Source organism: Pecten maximus, chromosome 9 (assembly GCF_902652985.1).
Source record: "Pecten maximus chromosome 9, xPecMax1.1, whole genome shotgun sequence".
Classification (NCBI taxonomy): Eukaryota; Metazoa; Mollusca; class Bivalvia; order Pectinida; family Pectinidae; genus Pecten; species Pecten maximus.
The window spans coordinates 25,601,194-25,623,526 of record NC_047023.1 but is presented as its reverse complement, the minus strand read 5'-3'; the positions used below and the strand labels follow the sequence as shown (position 1 = coordinate 25,623,526).

Here is a 22,333-nt window from a genome sequence, read left to right as displayed (position 1 = left end):
TTTTAAAACCTACGCCTCGGTTAATATACACGTACGTAGCCAATAGTATAATCATAGATTTATAACACAAATACGTTAGTTAATTGAATTGGTCTATGAAACTTTTAATTTTGTCCACATTTGGATTTAAAGATATCAGACTGTAATTGTGTTCAGTTGTTACAAATAATTGGCCAATAGATGGATTCCTTTGTATCTCGCTTCGAATTGTAATAGGTCAACTATAATTTAAATGTAAAACCAATAATGTGAATAAGACAGAAAACGTGTTCTTTTTATTGTGAATTAACACATTACATCACCATCACTTTGATCCTCATCTCAGTAAGGTAGATCACTAATAGCCAACACGTATTCCAATACATGTCCAGCTCCTATAACGTAATGCTAACTTGTTTATCGTTAAGGAAAGACGTGTATATACATAAATAGATGTATAAGTAATTGCCGAACTCCTCAATCTGGTGTAAGTAGGATAAGCCTTCTGTTTAGACTTCATGATTGGTGATATCTCGAAGGTTTACGACCTTGTCTATAGTTTGAAAGGTTCCATACCCTCACAAATGTCTCAAAATAAGTACCTAGTTATACATATTACATGCAATCCCCGTGTTGTGATTGTTTTTATATGAAAAGACGAAACGAAAAGTACGAGTCGTTACTGGTGTAGATGTAATACGGCCAATTAATGAGATGTAAGGTACGAGGTGGAAGATATCAGCATTAACGTTAGAATCATTCGACTTCAAGCAAAGTCACCGGTAGAAAGTAGAAGATGTACTTCCAGACAATAGGCTCAGAGACGTTTTTACAATAACATAATAAACCAACAATCCTGCAATCAGGCCCTGATTTCATCAGTAATTTAAGGCAGCTGTCCGTGAAGTTAGTTATGTAGAGATCATCCTTTGAACTCCTGGACATTCACACCGGTAAGTTGTGAACCTGGCTATTCTAGTAGACATCGGTTGAGGTTTTAAAAGTCGTATTTGACCACGTCTGATACAGAGACGGTTGATTAAAGGTGAAGTTCACCCCTGTGCACTTTGATTTTATTTTAACAGTACATATCTATCTTTATCTGCATGATAGTAAAAGGGAAATATATCCAGAAAACATTATAATCGATTTCAGGTACCCCTCTTTTTCTATCGGAATGTCAAAAATAGAAAATGTTGTTGATTGCAATTGGTTGGGTATTTATTGTCACGATATGTAAATAGGATTTATTTAAAACAATGGTATAACTTCAGACAAAACAAATAAAATCACTAGCAATAATATAAGTTCACAATTACATAACGATTGATGTGATTATGCAGAAAGTAACAAATAACAAGATATTGACAGACAGTGTATGTCCTCCATTGGAATCGCCATCATCCGGGCGCTTACAATCATCTTTGTAATCACCGACACAGGCGGCATACTGCATCACGTGGGCAACGTAATGCTGTTCCTGGACGCCATACAGAAGATGTGCCATTGGTCCAAGTGCATATATCCCGACATCCTCTCCGGAATGCGTCTCGTACGATAGTGGTACAGCAGCTTCCTGTTTAAAGTCGTCCGAAGCTGAAAAGGTAGAACGAAACATCGCCTTAACAGGTAGTGATATAATGTAGCATAGACAAGTATGTTTCTAAAGATCATGAAGACTGGAATATCGCTACCAAGAAATGGATTTTCCGCAATTTTAAAATGAAAGATTATCATATGTTTTAAAAATTAGGTACAACAACATTACATCTGTATGGCGACGTTTGCACTGTGGTAATGGTAGTGATAGGGGCAGTTAAAACAATGAAAGCCCTCCTGTTACATAATACATAGTTGGTAGGTTACCATAGTAACATAATCTAGTATCACTTTAGTTCTATAAGGATTGCTAGTTGCCATATACATGTATGATTCGTGCGGTCGTATATGGTCAGATTTGTGAAACATTTCAACAGCTACTGTTCGACTCCAGAATTCTGTTTTCTATCTAAACATCGGGGTGTCAAGTATTATGTGTTATATGGTCAGATTTAGGAATGACAGACCACCTTTATAACACCATCACAACTTACACGTGTCCACTCCTGTGTAGTTGGCCCTGCCCTCGTATGGGCGCCGCCCGGGTCCGTTACCGTACACAAGTGTGGTGTAAGGGAGACCATCCCTGGGAGGCTCGTCCCAGTACGGTATAGTTATACCTACACATATTTATAAATTATTAAGGGCTTCTGTCACACCATTGTTTTTATCTATCAAAATCTTTAAAAAAAGTAATTCATCTGTATTTCTAGACACCGATAAGTTTATCTATCAAAATATTGATTAAAATAAACCTGTTTACCTATAGAGTTTTATTTAAGTCGATAAAACTTCTTACACATTATTGTAAAAAACAAACATATGTTTTTAATGATTCAACTTTGCTGATTGAAATATTTTCATTAATGAATTATTAAATATATTGTAAAGAAATCGTAAGACATCATTAATACAAAATAGAGTGTACGTATGATGTCGTTGCCCCTGTATGAACAAAGGAACTAAGTAGATAAATAAATCAATACAATGTACCTAGGATGTCGTTGCCCCTATATGAGTACCCGGCGATGTTGAAGGGGTGAGAATGATCGGCCGTTACGATAATTAGGGTATCCTCCGTGGATGTTAGTCGTAACGCCTCACTCACAGCTTCTTCAAACATCAACGTCTCCACGAGAGAACGTTTAGCTTCGTTGTCATGGTGGGCGTGGTCTATACGAGCACCTGTTTGCATAAAAACAATACTAATTAGCTGTGCTGATATTTAAAAGTCAAATCACAAAAGTTTCTCATTAAGTACCCCAAACTGTGAAGGTCTCTGAAAATGTGTGCGATAGGTTTACATATTTACTTTACTCCCCCTCAATGAATTTACTAAATTTTATTTCCGGATGAAGATTCTTGGCCACATGCCTTCGTTTTGTCAGGCGAATCATTTTTTCCCAGTATGAGAATACATTCTGATATTGTTTAAATTGAAAATCTAGTTTTACACCGCCTTGGACCTGAATGCAATTTTGAACATTGTTTTCCACAAGTGGTTAAGCTGATTATAAATTGTATGTTAATAAAAATGTAAGTAGAGTACAGAATGACACAACTGATAGAGCCGAGCTCATTTACAGTTGTACAATGTAACACTGTTATGCAGCAAATAACATACTGGTACAGTATATGCAATATATAGTCGAGCACATGACCATGATCCTTTCTAAAAGCTTACACGCGACTAAGTTCAATTCATTTATTGACTTTAACATGTATAACACACAGTATAAGATATTGGCGGTCACTGCACTAATAACGATGACAATGAAAGGTTCCGGGGTGTCAAATACCGCCAATTTTCAAATCGCTATTGCTTTACTCAAATTTATCAGAATATACATACCAAAACGCCAGTGTGAGTCAATAAATTAAAGAATTTCACACCAATCCTCCAGTAATCTTTGGATATAATCAACACAGTTGCACTTTTTCTCGAGCTTTAAAAGCTATTTGATTTTGACTGCATGGAGTGTACTGTAGACTGATAAAGAAAAGTGAGCCTCGTGCAATTATACATTGTACATAAACTGCTTCGTAGCTCACATCATGTGCACGAGGTCCACTTGCCTTTATCAGTCCATGCAAGCTACAAAACTAACTATCATTCCTATTTTACCCTTTACTCTAATGCGTAATCCGAACTCTTAATAGAACAATGATTGACGACTCCCTTTCAAATCAATGTGAATATAAGCAGTTAACTGACCTTCCACCATTAGAAAATAACCGTTTTGGTTTTTCTTCAGTATCTTGATGGCTTTGCTAGTCATCTCGGCAAGCGACGGGTCCCCTGCTGCAGACTTATCCCTGTCGTTTTCGTAAGGTATGTGACTTGCGTCAAATAGGCCTGAATAAATGATATATATGTCATTTTTTGTAAATTCTTTACAACATATTTATCGGCCTCACAAAATATTAATACGTTCTCAATGTACAATAAACACCTTGTGATACGTTCACATTAATATTTTACCTCTTACAATTCATCTATTCTCAAACTGATTGAAAATATTCAACAGGATTATTACACAACATTTTAGGTCACCTGAGACAAAATCTCAGTTGACGTATTGCGATCGCCTTTTGTCCGGCTTCGTGCGGTGTGCGTCGTAAACAATTTACATTTTCAACTTCCTCTCAATTGCCAAAAGGCCCAGAGACCTGGTATTTGGTATGTAGCATGCTTGGATGCAGGGCTACAATTTATTTTTGAATGGATGACTTTGATCTTCATTCAAGGTCACAGGGCTCAAATATGCTAAAATCATTGAACGACTTCTTTTTGATAACCAAAAGGCCCAGAGATCCAATATTAGTAGGTTTGTATCATGCTGGGATTAAGTGCTTCAAAGTTTGTTCAAATGAATGACCTTGACCTTCATTCAAGGTCACAGGGGTCAAATATGCTAAAATATTTAAACAACTTCTTCTTTATAACCAAAAGGCCCAGAGACCCAATTTTAGGTCTCTAGCATGCTGGGATTAAGGGCTACCAAGTTTTTTGAAATGGATGACCTTGACCTTCATTCAAGATCACAAGGGCCAAAATATATCAAAACACAGGTGACCGTAAAGGCCCACGGGCCTCTTGTCTATAATGTTATCCGTGTCCGCGATAAAACTGACATACCAAGGAGATAATCAGTTTCCGCGGGATCTACGGAGTCAAACTGGTCCTTTCTCCATACATAGCTATGACGGTGTTCATTCGAAGAATGTATCTGCTTCCAAATCTAAAACGAAATTTACAGAGACGGAATATTACCGATTATTTAATTAAACATCTCAATCAATATTCACAAATGGTTAATTATGCATCTTTCTTATAAATAAAACAGGATAAAGCATTGATTTAAATGAAAAGTAAAAACATCACGAAGATGATTTTTTTAATCTTAGGGTAATGGTTCTTTTCCAATTTGCATTTGCCTATTCTAAGTATCAGAGTAGTTCATTGTACCTACAGAGTTTGTAGTACATTGTACCTAAGAGTTTGTAGTACATTGTACCTAGGAGTTTGTAGTACATTGTACCTAGGAGTTTGTAGTTCATTGCATCTAGGAGTTTGTAGAACATTGTACCTAGGAGTTTGTAGTACATTGTACCTTAGAGTTTGTAGTACATTGTACCTAGGAGTTTGTAGTACATTGTACCTAGGAGTTTGTAGTACATTGTACCAAGACGTTTGTAGTACATTGTACCTAGGAGTTTGTAGTACATTGTACCTTAGAGTTTGTAGTACATTGTATCTAGGAGTTTGTAGTACATTGTATCTAGGAGTTTGTAGTACATTGTATCTAGGAGTTTGTAGTTCATTGTATCTAGGAGTTTGTAGTACATTGTATCTAGGAGTTTGTAGTACATTGTATCTAGGAGTTTGTAGTACATTGTATCTAGGAGTTTGTTTATTAATCAGGTAAGCTTGAGATAGCATCATGTTGGAACTAAAACTAGAGGCTTCAGGATCATATGACAAGGTCAAGAACTGACAGAGATTTAGGAACAAATGAACGTCCTTCGGCAACAAATGGCGGATTTTAGGGACAAATGAGAAAATATTTGGAACAAGTGATCAGGCTCAAAGGACAAATGGCGGACTCTGAAGTAAAAAACAAATCATTTGGGACAAATAATCAGGCTTGAAGAATAAATGACAAGGTTTTGCTAAGAATTACAAAGTTTAAAAAGAACTGAGGCTAGTTTATGCTCTCTTTAACAATTTTGTTTTTATTAAAACTAAAAATCAATACAGAGCCATATCATCATCCGACAGACTTTGTCGCAGATCAGTAGAAGGATGACCACACTGGGTTTTAATTGCTGATATATGTACAGGCTAATTAGTCACGTTTAGATCATCTTCACTTCCATAACATACTGTACTCTAAAGAAGTAGCAATAGTCCAATTAAAGGTCCACATGATATAACCTACTAATGGTCAAATGGAACTCCTTAATACTGAAGGAACTTCTCATAGAGGATTCTTCTTCCGAAATATTGATTTTTGGCATTAATATTAAAAATATGCTTTGACATGTTTAATTAGCATACAACAGCTATTACAGGTAAAGTTATCTGAGATTAATAGCTCCCCTTTTTGACTCCTTTAATAAAGTAGAAGTTCTAGACTTTCATTCCCCGGCGACCATGAATGAATATTTTTACAATAATACATCCCACCGGGGCTAAAGCAATTGTGTATCATTTTTCACAAACAGAAAAAAAAAATTAATGTCTATGAAGAACAATAATTGACAATAGAAAGATGTTATGGAACTCAACAATAGAAGGTGATAATGCTAATTTACAATAGAAAGTTAAAATGCTAATTGAATGTACAAAGTTAAAATGTCAACTGAATGTAGAAAGTTAAAATGTCAATTGAATGTAGAAAGTTAAAATGTCAATTGAATGTAGAAAGTTAAAATGTCAACTGAATGTAGAAAGTTAAAATGTCAACTGAATGTAGAAAGTTAAAATGTCAATTGAATGTAGAAAGTTAAAATGTCAATTGAATGTAGAAAGTTAAAATGTCAATTGAATGTAGAAAGTTAAAATGTCAATTGAATGTAGAAAGTTAAAATGTCAATTGACGATAGAAAGTTAAAATGTCTATTGAATGTAGAAAGTTTGTAGTACATTGTACCATTGAATGTAGAAAGTTTGTAGTACATTGTACCAAGAAGTTTGTAGTACATTGTACCAAGAAGTTTGTAGTACATTGCATCTAGGAGTTTGTAGTACAATGTACCTAGGAGTTTGTAAAACATTGTACCAAGAAGTTTGTAGTACATTGTATCAAGAAGTTTGTAGTACATTGCATCTAGGAGTTTGTAGTACATTGTACCCAGGAGTTTGTAGTACATTGTATCTAGGAGTTTGTAGTACATTGTACCCAGGAGTTTGTAGTACAATGTATCTAGGAGTTTGTAGTACATTGTACCAAGAAGTTTGTAGTACATTGTACCTAACAGAAGGATGATCAAACCGATGTTTAATGGCTGATAGATGTACAGGCTAATTAGTCACTTTTAGAACATCCATACTTCCATAACATAACCTACTAATGGTAAAATGGAACATCTTACTACCGAAGGAACTTCTCAAAGAGGATTCTTTTTCCGAAATATTGATTTTTGGAATTAATATTAAAAATATGCTTTGAAATGTTTCATTATCATACACCAACTATAACAGGTAAAGTCGTCTGGGATTCTTAGCTCCCCTTTTTGACTCCTTCAATACGATAGAAAGTTAAAATGTCAATTGAATGTAGAAAGTTAAAATGTGAATGGGCGATAGAAAGTTAAAATGTCAATTGACGATCGAAAGTTAAAATGTCAATTGACAATAGAAAGTTAAAATGTCAATTGACAATAGAAAGTTATAATGAAAATCGACAATAGAAAGTTATAAAATCATTCAACAATATAGGTAACAACCAACCAATTGAAAAAAATATATTTTTGAAACAGCCACTGTGTATAGAAAGTTGAGTCAAGGATAAAATATCTGGCAGCCACTGATTGGCCAGTATGATATGAAACGAGAAAATAGATATGTAGTCTGATAGGCAACTATCAATAAAAAATGTTGATATTAATTTCGTAATTCCGATTGATTTTTTCCCAAAAGTTCAGGTTATAATAATTAACAGGTAAACATTTAAGATTTTTGAGAATTTTCACTGCGAAATTCGCCGATTTTCAAAATGGCTACCCTGGAGAAAATTTGAGCTGAAGGACCAAACTTTTTTTTATTATTATTATTAGGTGTTATATCAGACACTAAACTTTTGTTATAAACCATAATTGTCATATTGAATTCAGGAATTTTAATGAAATACTCCAAAACGTTAACACTAAAGTCTATGGGAAAACAATTGGTTGGTTGGTCCCTAGGAAGTTATCTTGTCAATTGACAATGGAAAGTTATAATGTCAATTGTCTATGTTTCCTGATACGCAAACAACCTTGGCTCCTAGTGTTCAAAAATGAATGCAATAGTATTAACGTATTTAGTTTGGCTCATCCAAAGTTTGGTGAAAACATGAATTGAAACAAAAAAGCGCAGTGATGAATTTGCGCGGCCACAGTAACATATAACGAAACTGTAATTAAAGCATTAATAATTTAGCGGTTAGTTTTCAGAGCGAAGAGCGTTAAAATACAGAGTACTTCCGGAGTGACAAGTTTACTGACCTCTATCAGATCGTGACCGTCCCTCCTGTGGGTCCATCCTACTTTCTGTGTTTCTGGGTCGACTTTACTACTCGGCAGAAATGGACCTCTACCTCCGCCCAGCACAACCTATCAAAGTAAACAGCCTTAGGCTATCAAAGTACACATTGTACTGGTTGTCTTTATTTAAACTATCAAATGGCATTAGGTATTACGCTCTGACATCGTAACACATGTTTCTATATTCAGAGACATATATGGAAATACTACTGTGTCTTTGGTAATATTCGCGGGGATTAAGCTTCGCTTTATTCTCTGTTATTCAATACAGCGCTAAAAAAGATATTTATCTAATATTTATATATATTAAGTACAAATAAATGCATTGAAGTCTTCACTGCAGAATTTCTACAAGGTATGGTTGCGCGAAATTAAATGCTCTCTGATTAATTCCGACCGAAATAACACCAAAACATTAGCCCGGTGAAATGTAACAATTGTACAGTATCATAACTATTAGATAGTAGTGTTGCAAAGACATAGATATACATTCCACTGCAAACAAGAATGGAACTGGGAAATGTGTTGCAAGATAGTTTTTGAAATTTATCCATACTAACTAAACCTTTTAACTATAATGCATCCCAGCAAAAGTTCCACTTTATAGGTATTGTCTAATGATTTTATCGTGTTTTGCTAATTCATTGGAAATTTGTCTATGATAAAAAAAAAGGAAAAAGGAAACAAATTAGAGGCATTTTTTGTTATTTTTGTAAACAAGATCTACATTTGCGTCTTGGTTGTTAGAAATCAGATAAACATGTATGTGGTTAACCTAAAACAGGGGAAAAGATTACATTTGTAATACAGATTTACATGGAAACCCGAGAAAAACTAATAAGACCAGTTATTTCGCAAGGGTAATCGTCTTCTTAACTGACGGCACCCCTTGTGTAATCTTAAGTCGAATTCAGCAAATGTCACGTTCCCAAAAATGACCACGGAACCATCAAGCATTTCAACGAGCATCACAAACAATTTACTTCATTATGCAGGATAAAGAGTGCATCCGTGGAAACTGTTTCTCATTGTCATTCGTGTTGTAAATTAGTATGGCAGGATTAATGCCTTCTGCTTCAGTAACGACTCCTGGCCCTGTACTCGTATGACGTCACTGTCATATCTAACCTACCTTGTGACGTCACTGTAATATCAAACTACTGTACCTTGTCAAAATGATGTCATATCAAACTACCTTGTCAAACTGATGTCATATCTTACCTAGCTTGTGGCGTCAACTGTAAGTATAAATCTGCCTGTATTACGTCACTGTTCAATCAAACCTACCTGTATGACGTCACTGTTCAATCAAACCTACCTGTATGACGTCATTGTAATATCAAACTACTGTACCTTGTCAAAACGATGTCATATCTAACCTAGCTTATGGCGTCAGCTGTAATAATAAACCTGCCTGTATGTCACTGTTATAACAAACTTACCTTGTGACGTCACTGTAATAGCAAACTTCCTTGTCAAAATGATGTCATATCAAACTACCTTGTCACACTGATGTCATATCTTACCTAGCTTGTGGCGTCAACTGTAATAATAAATCTGCCTGTATGACGTCACTGTTATATCAGACCTACCTGTATGACGTCACTGTTATAACAAACCTACCTTGTGACGTCACTGTAATGTCAAACTGCCTTGTCACAATGATGTCATATATAACCTAGCTTGTGGCGTCAGCTGTAATATATTTATATCTTTAATCCGTACTCCGCTTTGTATTTGCACTGTAGCATTGCTGTTCTATGCCATGATCATGTATTGTTTTGTTTATAATATGTACTTGTGGGCCTTATGGCCTACAGTCAATAAAGAATTTGAATTTGAATAAATTTACCTACCAGTATGACGTCACTTTTATTTCAAACCTACCTGAATGACGTCACTGTTATATCAAACCTTCTTGTATGACGTCATTTTTACAATATATCAAACCTAACTTATGACGTCTATGTAATAACAATTACACTTGTATGACGTCATTGTCATATCAAACCTACCTGTATGTCATTATTGTCGTACACCAGTTGGTAAGCTATATCCTTACACCCTCCTGTGACTGACGTCATAAGAGCGTCCCCTTCCCAGTCCCGCGAGGCACTGTGGGCGTAGGCAGCGGCAGGTGTGGCGTGAGTCACTCTAGATGTAGTCACTATCCCAGTACTGCGTCCTGTCGTTATAAAACTGAACTTTCATCTGATCGAGATATAGACAAGCAGATCATTGATGATGGGAAATATATAAAATTATATTTAATAATATAAATACATTGTGGAAACGAGGTTACTGGAAAAAGCAAACACGTTAGACATCATCGATATAAATTGTTGAAAATAATCCTTTTGAATGGCGTCTACAGGAAAACTAAGTGCACATGTAGAAATCCCCAACATACATTTATCGGATACCTGGTATTTCACACGTTAACATTTTCACTATATTATTTTAGAGGTATTCTCTTTCATTTGTTCTTGACACCATTTCTTACCTGCAGCTATGAAATGCTTTAATATCGACTTCACTTCCTGACCGGCTGTCGCCCCACAGTTTTCCTTTTGAACTGTCTCCTTGACCCCCAGCACTCCATTGTTAGTCTTTACCCCACACATCAGGGCAGTGGCTGTTGCTGCCGAATCCGGTGTTTGTCGGTCAACAGAGTAAATCTAAAATCATTGCATGCGTTAAGATGAAACTATATATGAAATCAGGCACAATGGGTAAACATACCTGTATGAATGAGTTCCATTTAAATGGAATTACAATTTTGGATTCTTCCGAACCATACCATTGTGTTCATAGAGGATATTTAATGTATGGGGTTCCCGTTTAATATAACCTATAATTCACGAGTGAAAAATATCGAAATGTTCTGTCATACGAGTGAAATATGTCATATTAAACGGCAAAACATTCATTTTTTTATTGGTGTCAATAAGTGCGGGAATTCATGACGTCATCTCTTTGTGACGTTACTCCACGTCAACTTGACGGCGCCATTCTGAAAGGACTTATCAACGCAATTTAAGCGTTTTTTGCTGTTATCGGAGAATCTGCATGAATAGCTAACATTAAGTGAGTATTTTGTCAAAGACTAGTCTGAATATTACAGAAATCGGCAAAATAACCAATCTATCTATCTTTGCTTCGATTGAAAAAAATCGGCAAGTTTCAAAGAGGTGAATACAAGGGTTCGTCTGAATGCTCAAAAACAAAAAACTTACATTTTCACTGCAAAATCTTATATTATTACTGCTCATCAATGCAGCGAAAACATAAGTTTTATTAGTCTGATGAATTTCTATATTCAACTGACAAAAATGCAATAAAGACTCATTCTCCATGATGGTATAAGCTGTTCGTACAAATGTAATATACAGATATATTTACATCTCTCCCTACTTCAGCTTCGTAAACTCTGACTGCGAACAAATAAGCGTATACTCAGTGAAAAAAAGGCCAGCGTATTAATTAGCACGGGAATTAGTAACATAATCACGACGTCGTCTATTTGTGACGTTATCTGAACGTCAAGTAGACGGCGCCATTTGGAAAGGACTGATCAACGCAGTTTTAGCGTTTTCTCCTGTTACTCAATCATCTCTGCTCAAAAAGCTAACGTAATGTGAGTATTTTGTCAAAAACTAAACATAAAATTGCGGGAATGTTTTTTTGTTTTTCTTTTAACTTTTCCACGAAGTAATGGGTGAAGCGTACAATTCCAAGAGAACATTTGACCACGTGACTACTAAATCTGTGCCAATACGCTTAGCAACCATAGTTAATCTGAGACGGAAATTACGGATTGTGAATATGTCAATAAATTAAAAACGTAAAGGGTATTAAACAAAAATGTTGAGTTGTTTCTTTTAATTTTGTTAACAATAGTGGTGTCTTTACGTTGGTTCACTGGAGCTATATTATCCAAGCACTCAGAGCTACAGTAAAACTTTATAAACGTCGCAACAAGCCCTGAATTTGTTTCCTTCGTACTGTATTTAATCGATTTATTTAATGTAAATATCAGGAATGTAACTCTATACTGCGTATACAGTAGTATGCCCGCAGTTGGCAACCAATATATCCTATGGAACGCTAACGCACTAACTATAGGAAATGCCCGTTGCCAACTACAGACATACCATCGTATACGCAGTCAAAATGAGGTACAATCCTTAAACAATGTACAGAAAAAATGAAACATATATCAAATACAGGGGACATTTACAGATATAATCAACAGATGAAATATACTTACGTAATGTACCGGTATAATGAACAGAAATTATGCATAGATATAATGTACAGACAAAATGTACATATACGGTGAAAAATTTAATTACAAATGTGATGTACAGATATAATGTACAGATACTGGATTTGGTTTATTTTGTTTAACGTCCCATTAACAGCCAGGGTCATTTAAGGACGTGCCAGGTTTTGGAGGTGGAGGAAAGCCGGAGAACCCGGAGAAAAACCACCGGCCTGCAGACAGTACCAGGCAACTGCCCCACGTGGGTTTCGAACACGCAACCCAGAGGTGGAGGACTAATGATAAGTGTCGGGACACCTTAACCACTCGGCCACCGCGGGCCCTGCACAGACGCAATGTACAGACGCAAAATACAGATTTACATAATGCAATATACAGACGTAATGTACAGATACAATTTACAGACATAATATACAGGTATAATGTACAGATATAATATACATATATAATGTATAGATATAATGTACAGATATAATGTACAGATATAATGTACAGATATAATGTACATATATAATGTACAGATATAATGTACAGATATAATGTATAGATACAATGTATAGATATAATGTACAGATATAATGTACAAATGTAATGTACAGATATAATGTACAGATATAATGTACAGATATAATGTATAGATATAATGTACAGATATAATGTATAGATACAATGTATAGATATAATGTACAGATATAATGTACAAATGTAATGTACAGATATAATGTACAGATATAATGTATAGATATAATGTACAGATATAATGTACAGATATAATGTACAGATATAATGTACAGAGATAATGTACAGATATAATGTACAGATACAATGAACAGATATAATGTACAAAGATAATGTACAGATATAATGTACAGATATAATGTACAAAGATAATGTACAGATACAATGTACAGATATAATGTACAGATACAATGTACAGATACAATGTACAAATATAATGTACATATATAATGTACATATATAATGTACATATATAATGTACAGATATAATGTATAGATACAATGTATAGATATAATGTACAGATATAATGTACAAATGTAATGTACAGATATAATGTACAGATATAATGTACAGATATAATGTATAGATATAATGTACAGATATAATGTACAGATATAATGTACAGATATAATGTACAGAGATAATGTACAGATATAATGTACAGATACAATGAACAGATATAATGTACAAAGATAATGTACAGATATAATTTACAGATATAATGTACAGACATAATGTACAAAGATAATGTACAAATATAATGTACAGATACAATGTACAGATATAATGTACAGATACAATGTACAGATACAATGTACAAATATAATGTACAGATATAATGTACAGATATAATGTATAGATATAATGTACAGGTATAATGTACAGATATAATGTACAGATATCATGTACAGATATAATGTACAGATGCAATGTACAGAAAAATGTACAGATATAATGTACAGATACAATGTACAGATACAATGTACAGATACAATGTACAGATATAATGTACAGATATACAAATGTAATGTACAGATATAATGTACTGATATAATGTACAGATATAATGTACAGATACAATGTACAGATATAATGTACAGATATAATGTATAGATATAATGTACAGATATAATGTACAGATATACAAATGTAATGTACAGATATAATGTACAGATATAATGTACAGATATAATGTACAGATATAATGTAAAGATATAATGTATACATTTAATGTACAGATATAATGTATAGATATCATGTACAGGTATAATGTACAGATATAATGTACATATATAATGTACAGATATCATGTACAGATATAATGTACAGATGCAATGTACAGATATAATGTACAGATATAATGTACAGATATAATGTACATATATAATGTACAGATATAATGTACAGATATAATGTACAGATATAATGTACAGATAAAATGTACATACATTATGTACAGATATAATGTACATACATTATGTACAGATATAATGTATAGATATAATGTACAGATATAATGTACATACATTATGTACAGATATAATGTACAGATATAATGTACAGATATAATGTACATACATTATGTACAGATATAATGTACAGATATAATGTACATACATTATGTACAGATATAATGTACAGATATAATGTACAGATATAATGTACCGAGATAATGTACAGATATAATGTACAGATACAATGTACAGATATAATGTACAGATATAATGTACAGATACAATGTACAGATACAATGTACAGATATAATTTACAGATATACAAATGTAATGTACAGATATAATGTACTGATATAATGTACAGATACAATGTACAAATATAATGTACAGATATAATGTACAGATATAATGTACAGATATAGATATAATGTACAGATATAATGTACAGATATAATGTACATACATTATGTACAGATATAATGTACAGATATAATGTACAGATATAATGTACAGATATAATGTACATACATTATGTACAGATATAATGTACAGATATAATGTACATATATAATGTACATACATTATGTACATATATAATGTACAGATATAATGTACAGATATAATGTACAGATATAATGTACATACATTATGTACAGATATAATGTACAGATATAATGTACAGATATAATGTACAGATATAATGTACAGATATAAGGTACATACATTATGTACAGATATAATGTACAGATATAATGTACAGATATAATGTACAGATATAATGTACATACATTATGTACAGATATAATGTACAGATACAATGTACAGATATAATGTACAGATATAATGTATAGATATAATGTACAGATATAATGTACAGATATAATGTACAGAGATAATGTACATACATTATGTACAGATATAATGTTTAATACCATGCACACACATAAGTATACATTACCTTAGAAAGAGCAACATGTGGAAACTTTTCGAACGAGAGGACCGTTTCCTCGCCTAGGTTCCCCATTCTTTGGCCCTTGTATATCCTAGCTGCGGTGACAGTGGAGACTCCCATCCCGTCACCGATAAATAATATTACATTCTTGGCTACATTCATGTTGTTTTTTGCCTGTAGGGCCTCTTTCAACGTATCTCTGGCCATTTGGTTCCATTGTGTCTCCCCTGCAATGCACATATTTATATATGTGTATTCATTTGTAAATTAAAAGAAAGTACTGACGTCTTATAAAGGACAAAAATAATGTCCTACATTGAATTCGTTCGCATGTATTGAAATGAAAGAACTGAAAGTATTCAGAGCTAAACTGAAATATCAGAAAATATTGACGTAATAGCTAACCTTAAATTCTAACTCGATACAACGAAATTAAAATACCAACACAAATATAGACATTATAGCTAAACTATAATTCGAACTCAAATTCTATACCAGGAAACTAAAACACCAACAAAAATATAGACATTATAGCTAAACTATAATTCTAACTCAAATTCTATACCAGGAAACTAAAATACCAACAAAAATAAAGACATAATAAAGAAAATAAAATACTGCAGCTAAGCCATAACTCGAACTAGAAATCGATACATTGAAATCAAAATACCCCCTCGTAAAAGCATAAAGGAATAAGACCATGCGTTCCTAGAGGGTAAGTGTCTTCTGCCTCAATAACAATATATATTCGATTTTGCCCTAATTATGGTTTTGAACTGGTGATACGTCCATTACACTAATTAGAATGATAGTGCTGATTGAGATTTTCCTTAAAGGCGTTGTTAAAGACGATGTTTTTTAAATCAACATTATGATGTCATTTTGAAATAGGCTATTTTCTTGCCAGATACGAAGTAAGATGTAATCTAGATTTACATGTCGATTCCGTCGATGAAACAGAGAACATATATTCACGGAATAGTTATTAGTATTCTCTTTGTACATTTCCAAAGGTCTTAATACAAATCTATATTTCATCGTTTTTTTTGTTTTTTGTTTTTTTGGTTTTTCGATTTTGAGTAACGGTTTGGTTTTAGTGTTGGTATTTTCTGCTATTATTATACATTATTTTCTAGATATATCAATTATATAAATGTCATAGTTTGCCGTAATATATACCTAGATCAAAGTTAGCAGCGCTAAAAATAGCGCTAGTTTAGTACTACTTTATCTACCTTTCATTTATTACCAAGTTGGACTACCATAGCCACGGGGGTTATTCCCAAGGACAATATGTGAATTCTCGCACGAAAGATATCATACATGCACTCACAGCCTAAACTTATAAGATGTTATATACAATTTTTGTTCTCAATATCTAGATAATGATTTACGAAATAACATAGAGTATTTCTGACCCATACATGAATACGCATTGTTGTATACGTTCTGAATAGGAAGTAAAATGTATAAAGTTCAGAAACAACTATAACGATAGGTTGATTAATTTTGTTTCAAATGCAGCATTGTTTTGTAGTTCTAGTAGTTTGGATTGTGCCCCTGTCCATGGTAATGAATTGTGCCCGTTCTTGGACAACGTTTTATTTCCATATGAAGCTGATTATATATACATATAAACTTATCACAGCAGGTAACCGAGACCTTGTAAAGACGCTACGTACTAATATACTGAAGATGTGTTTTTTTCATTAAAACATTGACTATGCCAATGGGATATACCATAAAACATTGAAATCAAATGACACTTAAGATTCTTCAAAATCAGTCGCTTACCTCAAGCTCACACTAGAACGAGCAGTGACAACTTACAACTAAGTTATATGATAAGCATGATGATTTCAATTCCCCAGAGGCTAATATTTGTTTCTGTTTCTTGATAGTAACATCCCTTCTTCCCCAACCGACGATGAACTTAGTTACTTTCAAACATACGGGTCTGACAAAGTAATAACTGAGTTACCTTCAAACAAACGGGTCTGACACCCACAGTAAAGATTCAATTACTTTCAAACAAACGGGTCTGACACACAAACTAACTTATTTACCTACAAACAAACGGGTCTGACACACAAACTAACTTACTTACCTACAAACAAACGGGTCTGACACACAAAGTGACTTATTTACCTTCAAACAAACGGGTCTGACACACGAAATGATAACTTCGTTACCTTGAAACAAACGGGTCTGACACACAAAGTAATAACTTAGTTACCTTCAAACAAACGGGTCTGACACACAAAGTAATAACTTAGTTACCTTCAAACAAACGGGTCTGACACACAAAGTAATAACTTAGTTACCTTCAAACAAACGGGTCTGACACACAAAGTAATAACTTAGTTACCTTCAAACAAACGGGTCTGACACACAAAGTAATAACTTAGTTACCTTCAAACAAACGGGTCTGACACACAAAGTGATAACTTAGTTACCTTCAAACAAACGGGTCTGACACACAAAGTAATAACTTAGTTACCTTCAAACAAACGGGTCTGACACACGAAATGATAACTTAGTTACCTTCAAACAAACGGGTCTGACACACAAACTAACTTATTTACCTACAAACAAACGGGTCTGACACACAAACTAACTTATTTACCTACAAACAAACGGGTCTGACACACAAACTAACTTATTTACCTACAAACAAACGGGTCTGACACACAAACTAACTTATTTACCTACAAACAAACGGGTCTGACACACAAAGTGACTTATTTACCTTCAAACAAACGGGTCTGACACACGAAATGATAACTTCGTTACCTTGAAACAAACGGGTCTGACACACAAAGTAATAACTTAGTTACCTTCAAACAAACGGGTCTGACACACAAAGTAATAACTTAGTTACCTTCAAACAAACGGGTCTGACACACAAAGTAATAACTTAGTTACCTTCAAACAAACGGGTCTGACACACAAAGTAATAACTTAGTTACCTTCAAACAAACGGGTCTGACACACAAAGTAATAACTTAGTTACCTTCAAACAAACGGGTCTGACACACAAAGTGATAACTTAGTTACCTTCAAACAAACGGGTCTGACACACAAAGTAATAACTTAGTTACCTTCAAACAAACGGGTCTGACACACAAAGTAATAACTTAGTTACCTTCAAACAAACGGGTCTGACACACAAAGTGATAACTTAGTTACCTTCAAACAAACGGGTCTGACACACAAAGTGATAACTTAGTTACCTTCAAACAAACGGGTCTGACACACAAAGTAATAACTTAGTTACCTTCAAACAAACGGGTCTGACACACAAAGTGATAACTTAGTTACCTTCAAACAAGCGGGTCTGACACACAAAGTAATAACTTAGTTACCTTCAAACAAACGGGTCTGACACACGAAATGATAACTTAGTTACCTTCAAACAAACGGGTCTGACACACAAAGTAATAACTTAGTTACCTTCAAACAAACGGGTCTGACACACAAAGTAATAACTTAGTTACCTTCAAACAAACGGGTCTGACACACAAAGTAATAACTTAAATACCTTCAAACAAACGGGTCTGACACACGAAGTAATAACTTAGTTACCTTCAAACAAACGGGTCTGACACACGAAGTAATAACTTAGTTACCTTCAAACAAACGGGTCTGACACACAAAGTAATAACTTAGTTACCTTCAAACAAACGGGTCTGACACCCAAAGTAATAACTTAGTTACCTTCAAACAAGCGGGTCTGACACACAAAGTAATAACTTAGTTACCTTCAAACAAACGGGTCTGACACACGAAGTGATAACTTAGTTACCTTCAAACAAACGGGTCTGACACACAAAGTAATAACTTAGTTACCTTCAAACAAACGGGTCTGACACACGAAATGATAACTTAGTTACCTTCAAACAAACGGGTCTGACACACGAAATGATAACTTAGTTACCAATAAACGAATACTAGTTTATCCCTGATCAGTCAAACATATGTATAATAACACAAAAATGTATCGTTATCTTAAAAAAGCTTGTGTATCGACATATATATATATTCCTGTCGACGTTGTACTGTGATGAATATTTTTAATATGTGTACATTGCGATCCAGGTATTCATATCATCAAACAAGGACTTATTCCTCCAGTATACAACGTCACAAAGAGAAGACGTCATTATTGATTCCCGCACTTTTTGACACTTTAAATTTTTCGATGCTTTTAATTTTGATTTGAAGTAGAATCTATAAGAAACTCGAAAATATCGATATTCTGTCAAACTCGTGAAATATATGTTATATTACACGGGAAACCATTCAATATTCCCTATATATAAACCAGATAATAAAAAAGAAGGCGTTACAGTTTGCACAGTTTTATTGTGGAAAATATAACGTCTTGTTTTTTTAATATAATAAATGATGTATGTAGATAAGAAAATATTTTGACTGTGACAAACATAGTCGTATTATTTACGTCGTAGAAACGTCAGTAACTACTGATTTATAAAGAGAGAACGAAATTAAATAACTCATTGTTAAACAATAAGTAAGCTTTTGAGTAGAGTTTGACAACCACAGGACCACACCTCGGTATGACCGCGTGCAGGTAAACGTTTCTATGTACAATATCTCAGGTAAGGTAAGATTTCTTATGATATAAACCATCATCTTTGTCATTGTAACGACGACTACAGCTACTGTAGGTATATATACCATTTAGACGTTCGTTAGACAACGTACTAGGCAATATAGTTAAGTCACTACAATACATCAAAGATGAGCAAACATAAGTTTGTTACATTGTATACAAGCATGTACATCTGTACATTTAATTGTCTTTCGTGGAATTCGTTGCGCTCTGTGACACCAGGTGCAACTTAGTGAGATCCGTACATGCCATCAAGGGTCAGTGTGTCAACATTTAATGTTGATTTATAAGGTAACTGTCATTATTTCAGTAATAAACGAAAACAATTATATTGGAATTACACATTTAAGGCTAACTTACTAAAGACATATCCTTGTTATATCATTAATAATTTTGATATTCAATTAACTAAATCAATGCAAATCTTAATGTTAGAATCACAAATTATTTTGACACGGACAACATTCGTGTATATATGCTGATTTATTTATGCTATTTTGTAAAATTGCAGTGTGTTTTCAATTAAGGTTTGTATACTTCAAATCTGATCCTTATCCTTGACAAATTTATAAATGAGCACATCCTGTTCTGACATTTCATGTATTATTCCAGTGATATAACAGAAATATTTAATCATTAATCGACTAAATTCAACTTATGTGTGAAAAAACATAATCTATATCAAACAGATGAAGAATGTTCATATGAAACATGTTATACATTACCGCTTATGAGGACAGCCAGGAACGATATGTGGAGCACAGTAACCCTCATGCCCAGTGCCCGACTGTCTAGTAACAAATGGCCCAGAGAGTTCAGGATGTAACGAAAACATACGTCAGGCGTATACAGGTACGGAGGTTTATATAGAACGTGTATTAGCTACGCTAACTACCTTTTATTAAAATATGGAGAGTATTTACGAGCAGGCGCATCTTTGGTGATCGATATTCTTGTAACAAACAGTAGCAAAATTATATTTATATAAAGTGTGTGTATTTATATCCTGATTGACTGGAATATAAATATTGTGTAAAACAAAGAATGTATGTCTGTCGTAACGGATCAAATGCGGCAGGGTTAGAACGGTAGTGTCATAACACAATATAGCTGTGTCGACTCATTTCTCACATGATTAATGTATACAAACAGGCGCTATGTCATATTTGAATTTTTTTTTTTTTATTATACAGGTAACAATTAAAGGTCTTTTATCATCCAGGTGAAACGAACCTTCCGGCAGGGAGTCATAACAACTCGTCATGTAATATATTTATTGTTAATCATCATATCGACATATTTTCAGTTCTTATAAATTCAAAAATATTTGAGTTTCTAGAAAGGATCTACTTTGTAATAAATTATGACAGCATGCAATACTTGTCTCATCTAATACATTCCTATCAGCCGTATAGTTAACCATTTAACCTTTGTACTGCCAGTTACCATGCATTGATAATGCAAAAAAATATTATTCTCGTAATGATACTTTCATTTTCAAAACCTTATTTTTTTTTTTTACATTAAATGGAAAACAAGTTGTGTCAACCTATAATAATCACTCTTGTTGGCCCAGATTGAAGAGCGCGAGAGGTCTTATTGTGGAAAGTTTGGTTTGGTTTGTCTTGTTGAACGTCCTATTAACAGACGGTAATTTAAGGACGTGCCTGATTTTGGAGGTGGAGGAAAGGCGGAGTATCCGGAGAAAAACCACAGGCCCACGGTCAGTACCGGGTAACTGCCCCACGTGAGTTTCGAACTCGCAACCCAGAGGTGGAGGGTTAGTGATACAGTTTCGGGACACCTTAACCCCAACGGCCTTTGTGGAAAGAACCTTGGTAAAAGGCAAATGTGCTACCACAGGGCCCATTTTATGACATCTCAAGGGAAAAAAACACTTGAACGTGTGTATTTAATTGGTATTAGAAATGAGCTAAATGCACTCTTGAAATAGCTTATTTGTTCAATCTACCTGGCCTCGGTTTGATCAATATCCCTAAACCTAAGGAGATTCCTTAACTTTTGTTTTCCATACAGAAATAATTTAGGAAACAATGCTTAACTAAGTTTTCACCTTAAATTCGATTGTGTTTTCCAAAGTTTGGAGTCAAGGGACTTCCTTAAATTAAGCAGATTACACCGGAAGTTGATACCAGAA

At 34.0% G+C, this 22,333-nt stretch overlaps 1 protein-coding gene across 2 annotated transcripts in view; it reads right to left on the bottom strand.

Moving 5' to 3' along the window:
* Positions 1-253: 253 nt before the first annotated feature.
* The window catches only part of LOC117335220, a 48,131-nt gene continuing 26,051 nt past the window's right edge, over positions 254-22,333 (bottom strand). For both annotated transcript variants that reach the window (XM_033895206.1, XM_033895207.1), the window contains exons 6-14: positions 15,546-15,766; positions 10,832-11,006; positions 10,344-10,513; positions 8,290-8,397; positions 4,718-4,820; positions 3,794-3,934; positions 2,572-2,763; positions 2,073-2,198; positions 254-1,575 (exon numbers count right to left, since the gene is read on the bottom strand). In XM_033895206.1, the coding sequence (XP_033751097.1) occupies positions 1,295-1,575; positions 2,073-2,198; positions 2,572-2,763; positions 3,794-3,934; positions 4,718-4,820; positions 8,290-8,397; positions 10,344-10,513; positions 10,832-11,006; positions 15,546-15,766 (1,517 nt within the window). In that variant the 3' untranslated portion in view covers positions 254-1,294. The remainder of the gene's footprint in view (positions 1,576-2,072; positions 2,199-2,571; positions 2,764-3,793; positions 3,935-4,717; positions 4,821-8,289; positions 8,398-10,343; positions 10,514-10,831; positions 11,007-15,545; positions 15,767-22,333) is intronic.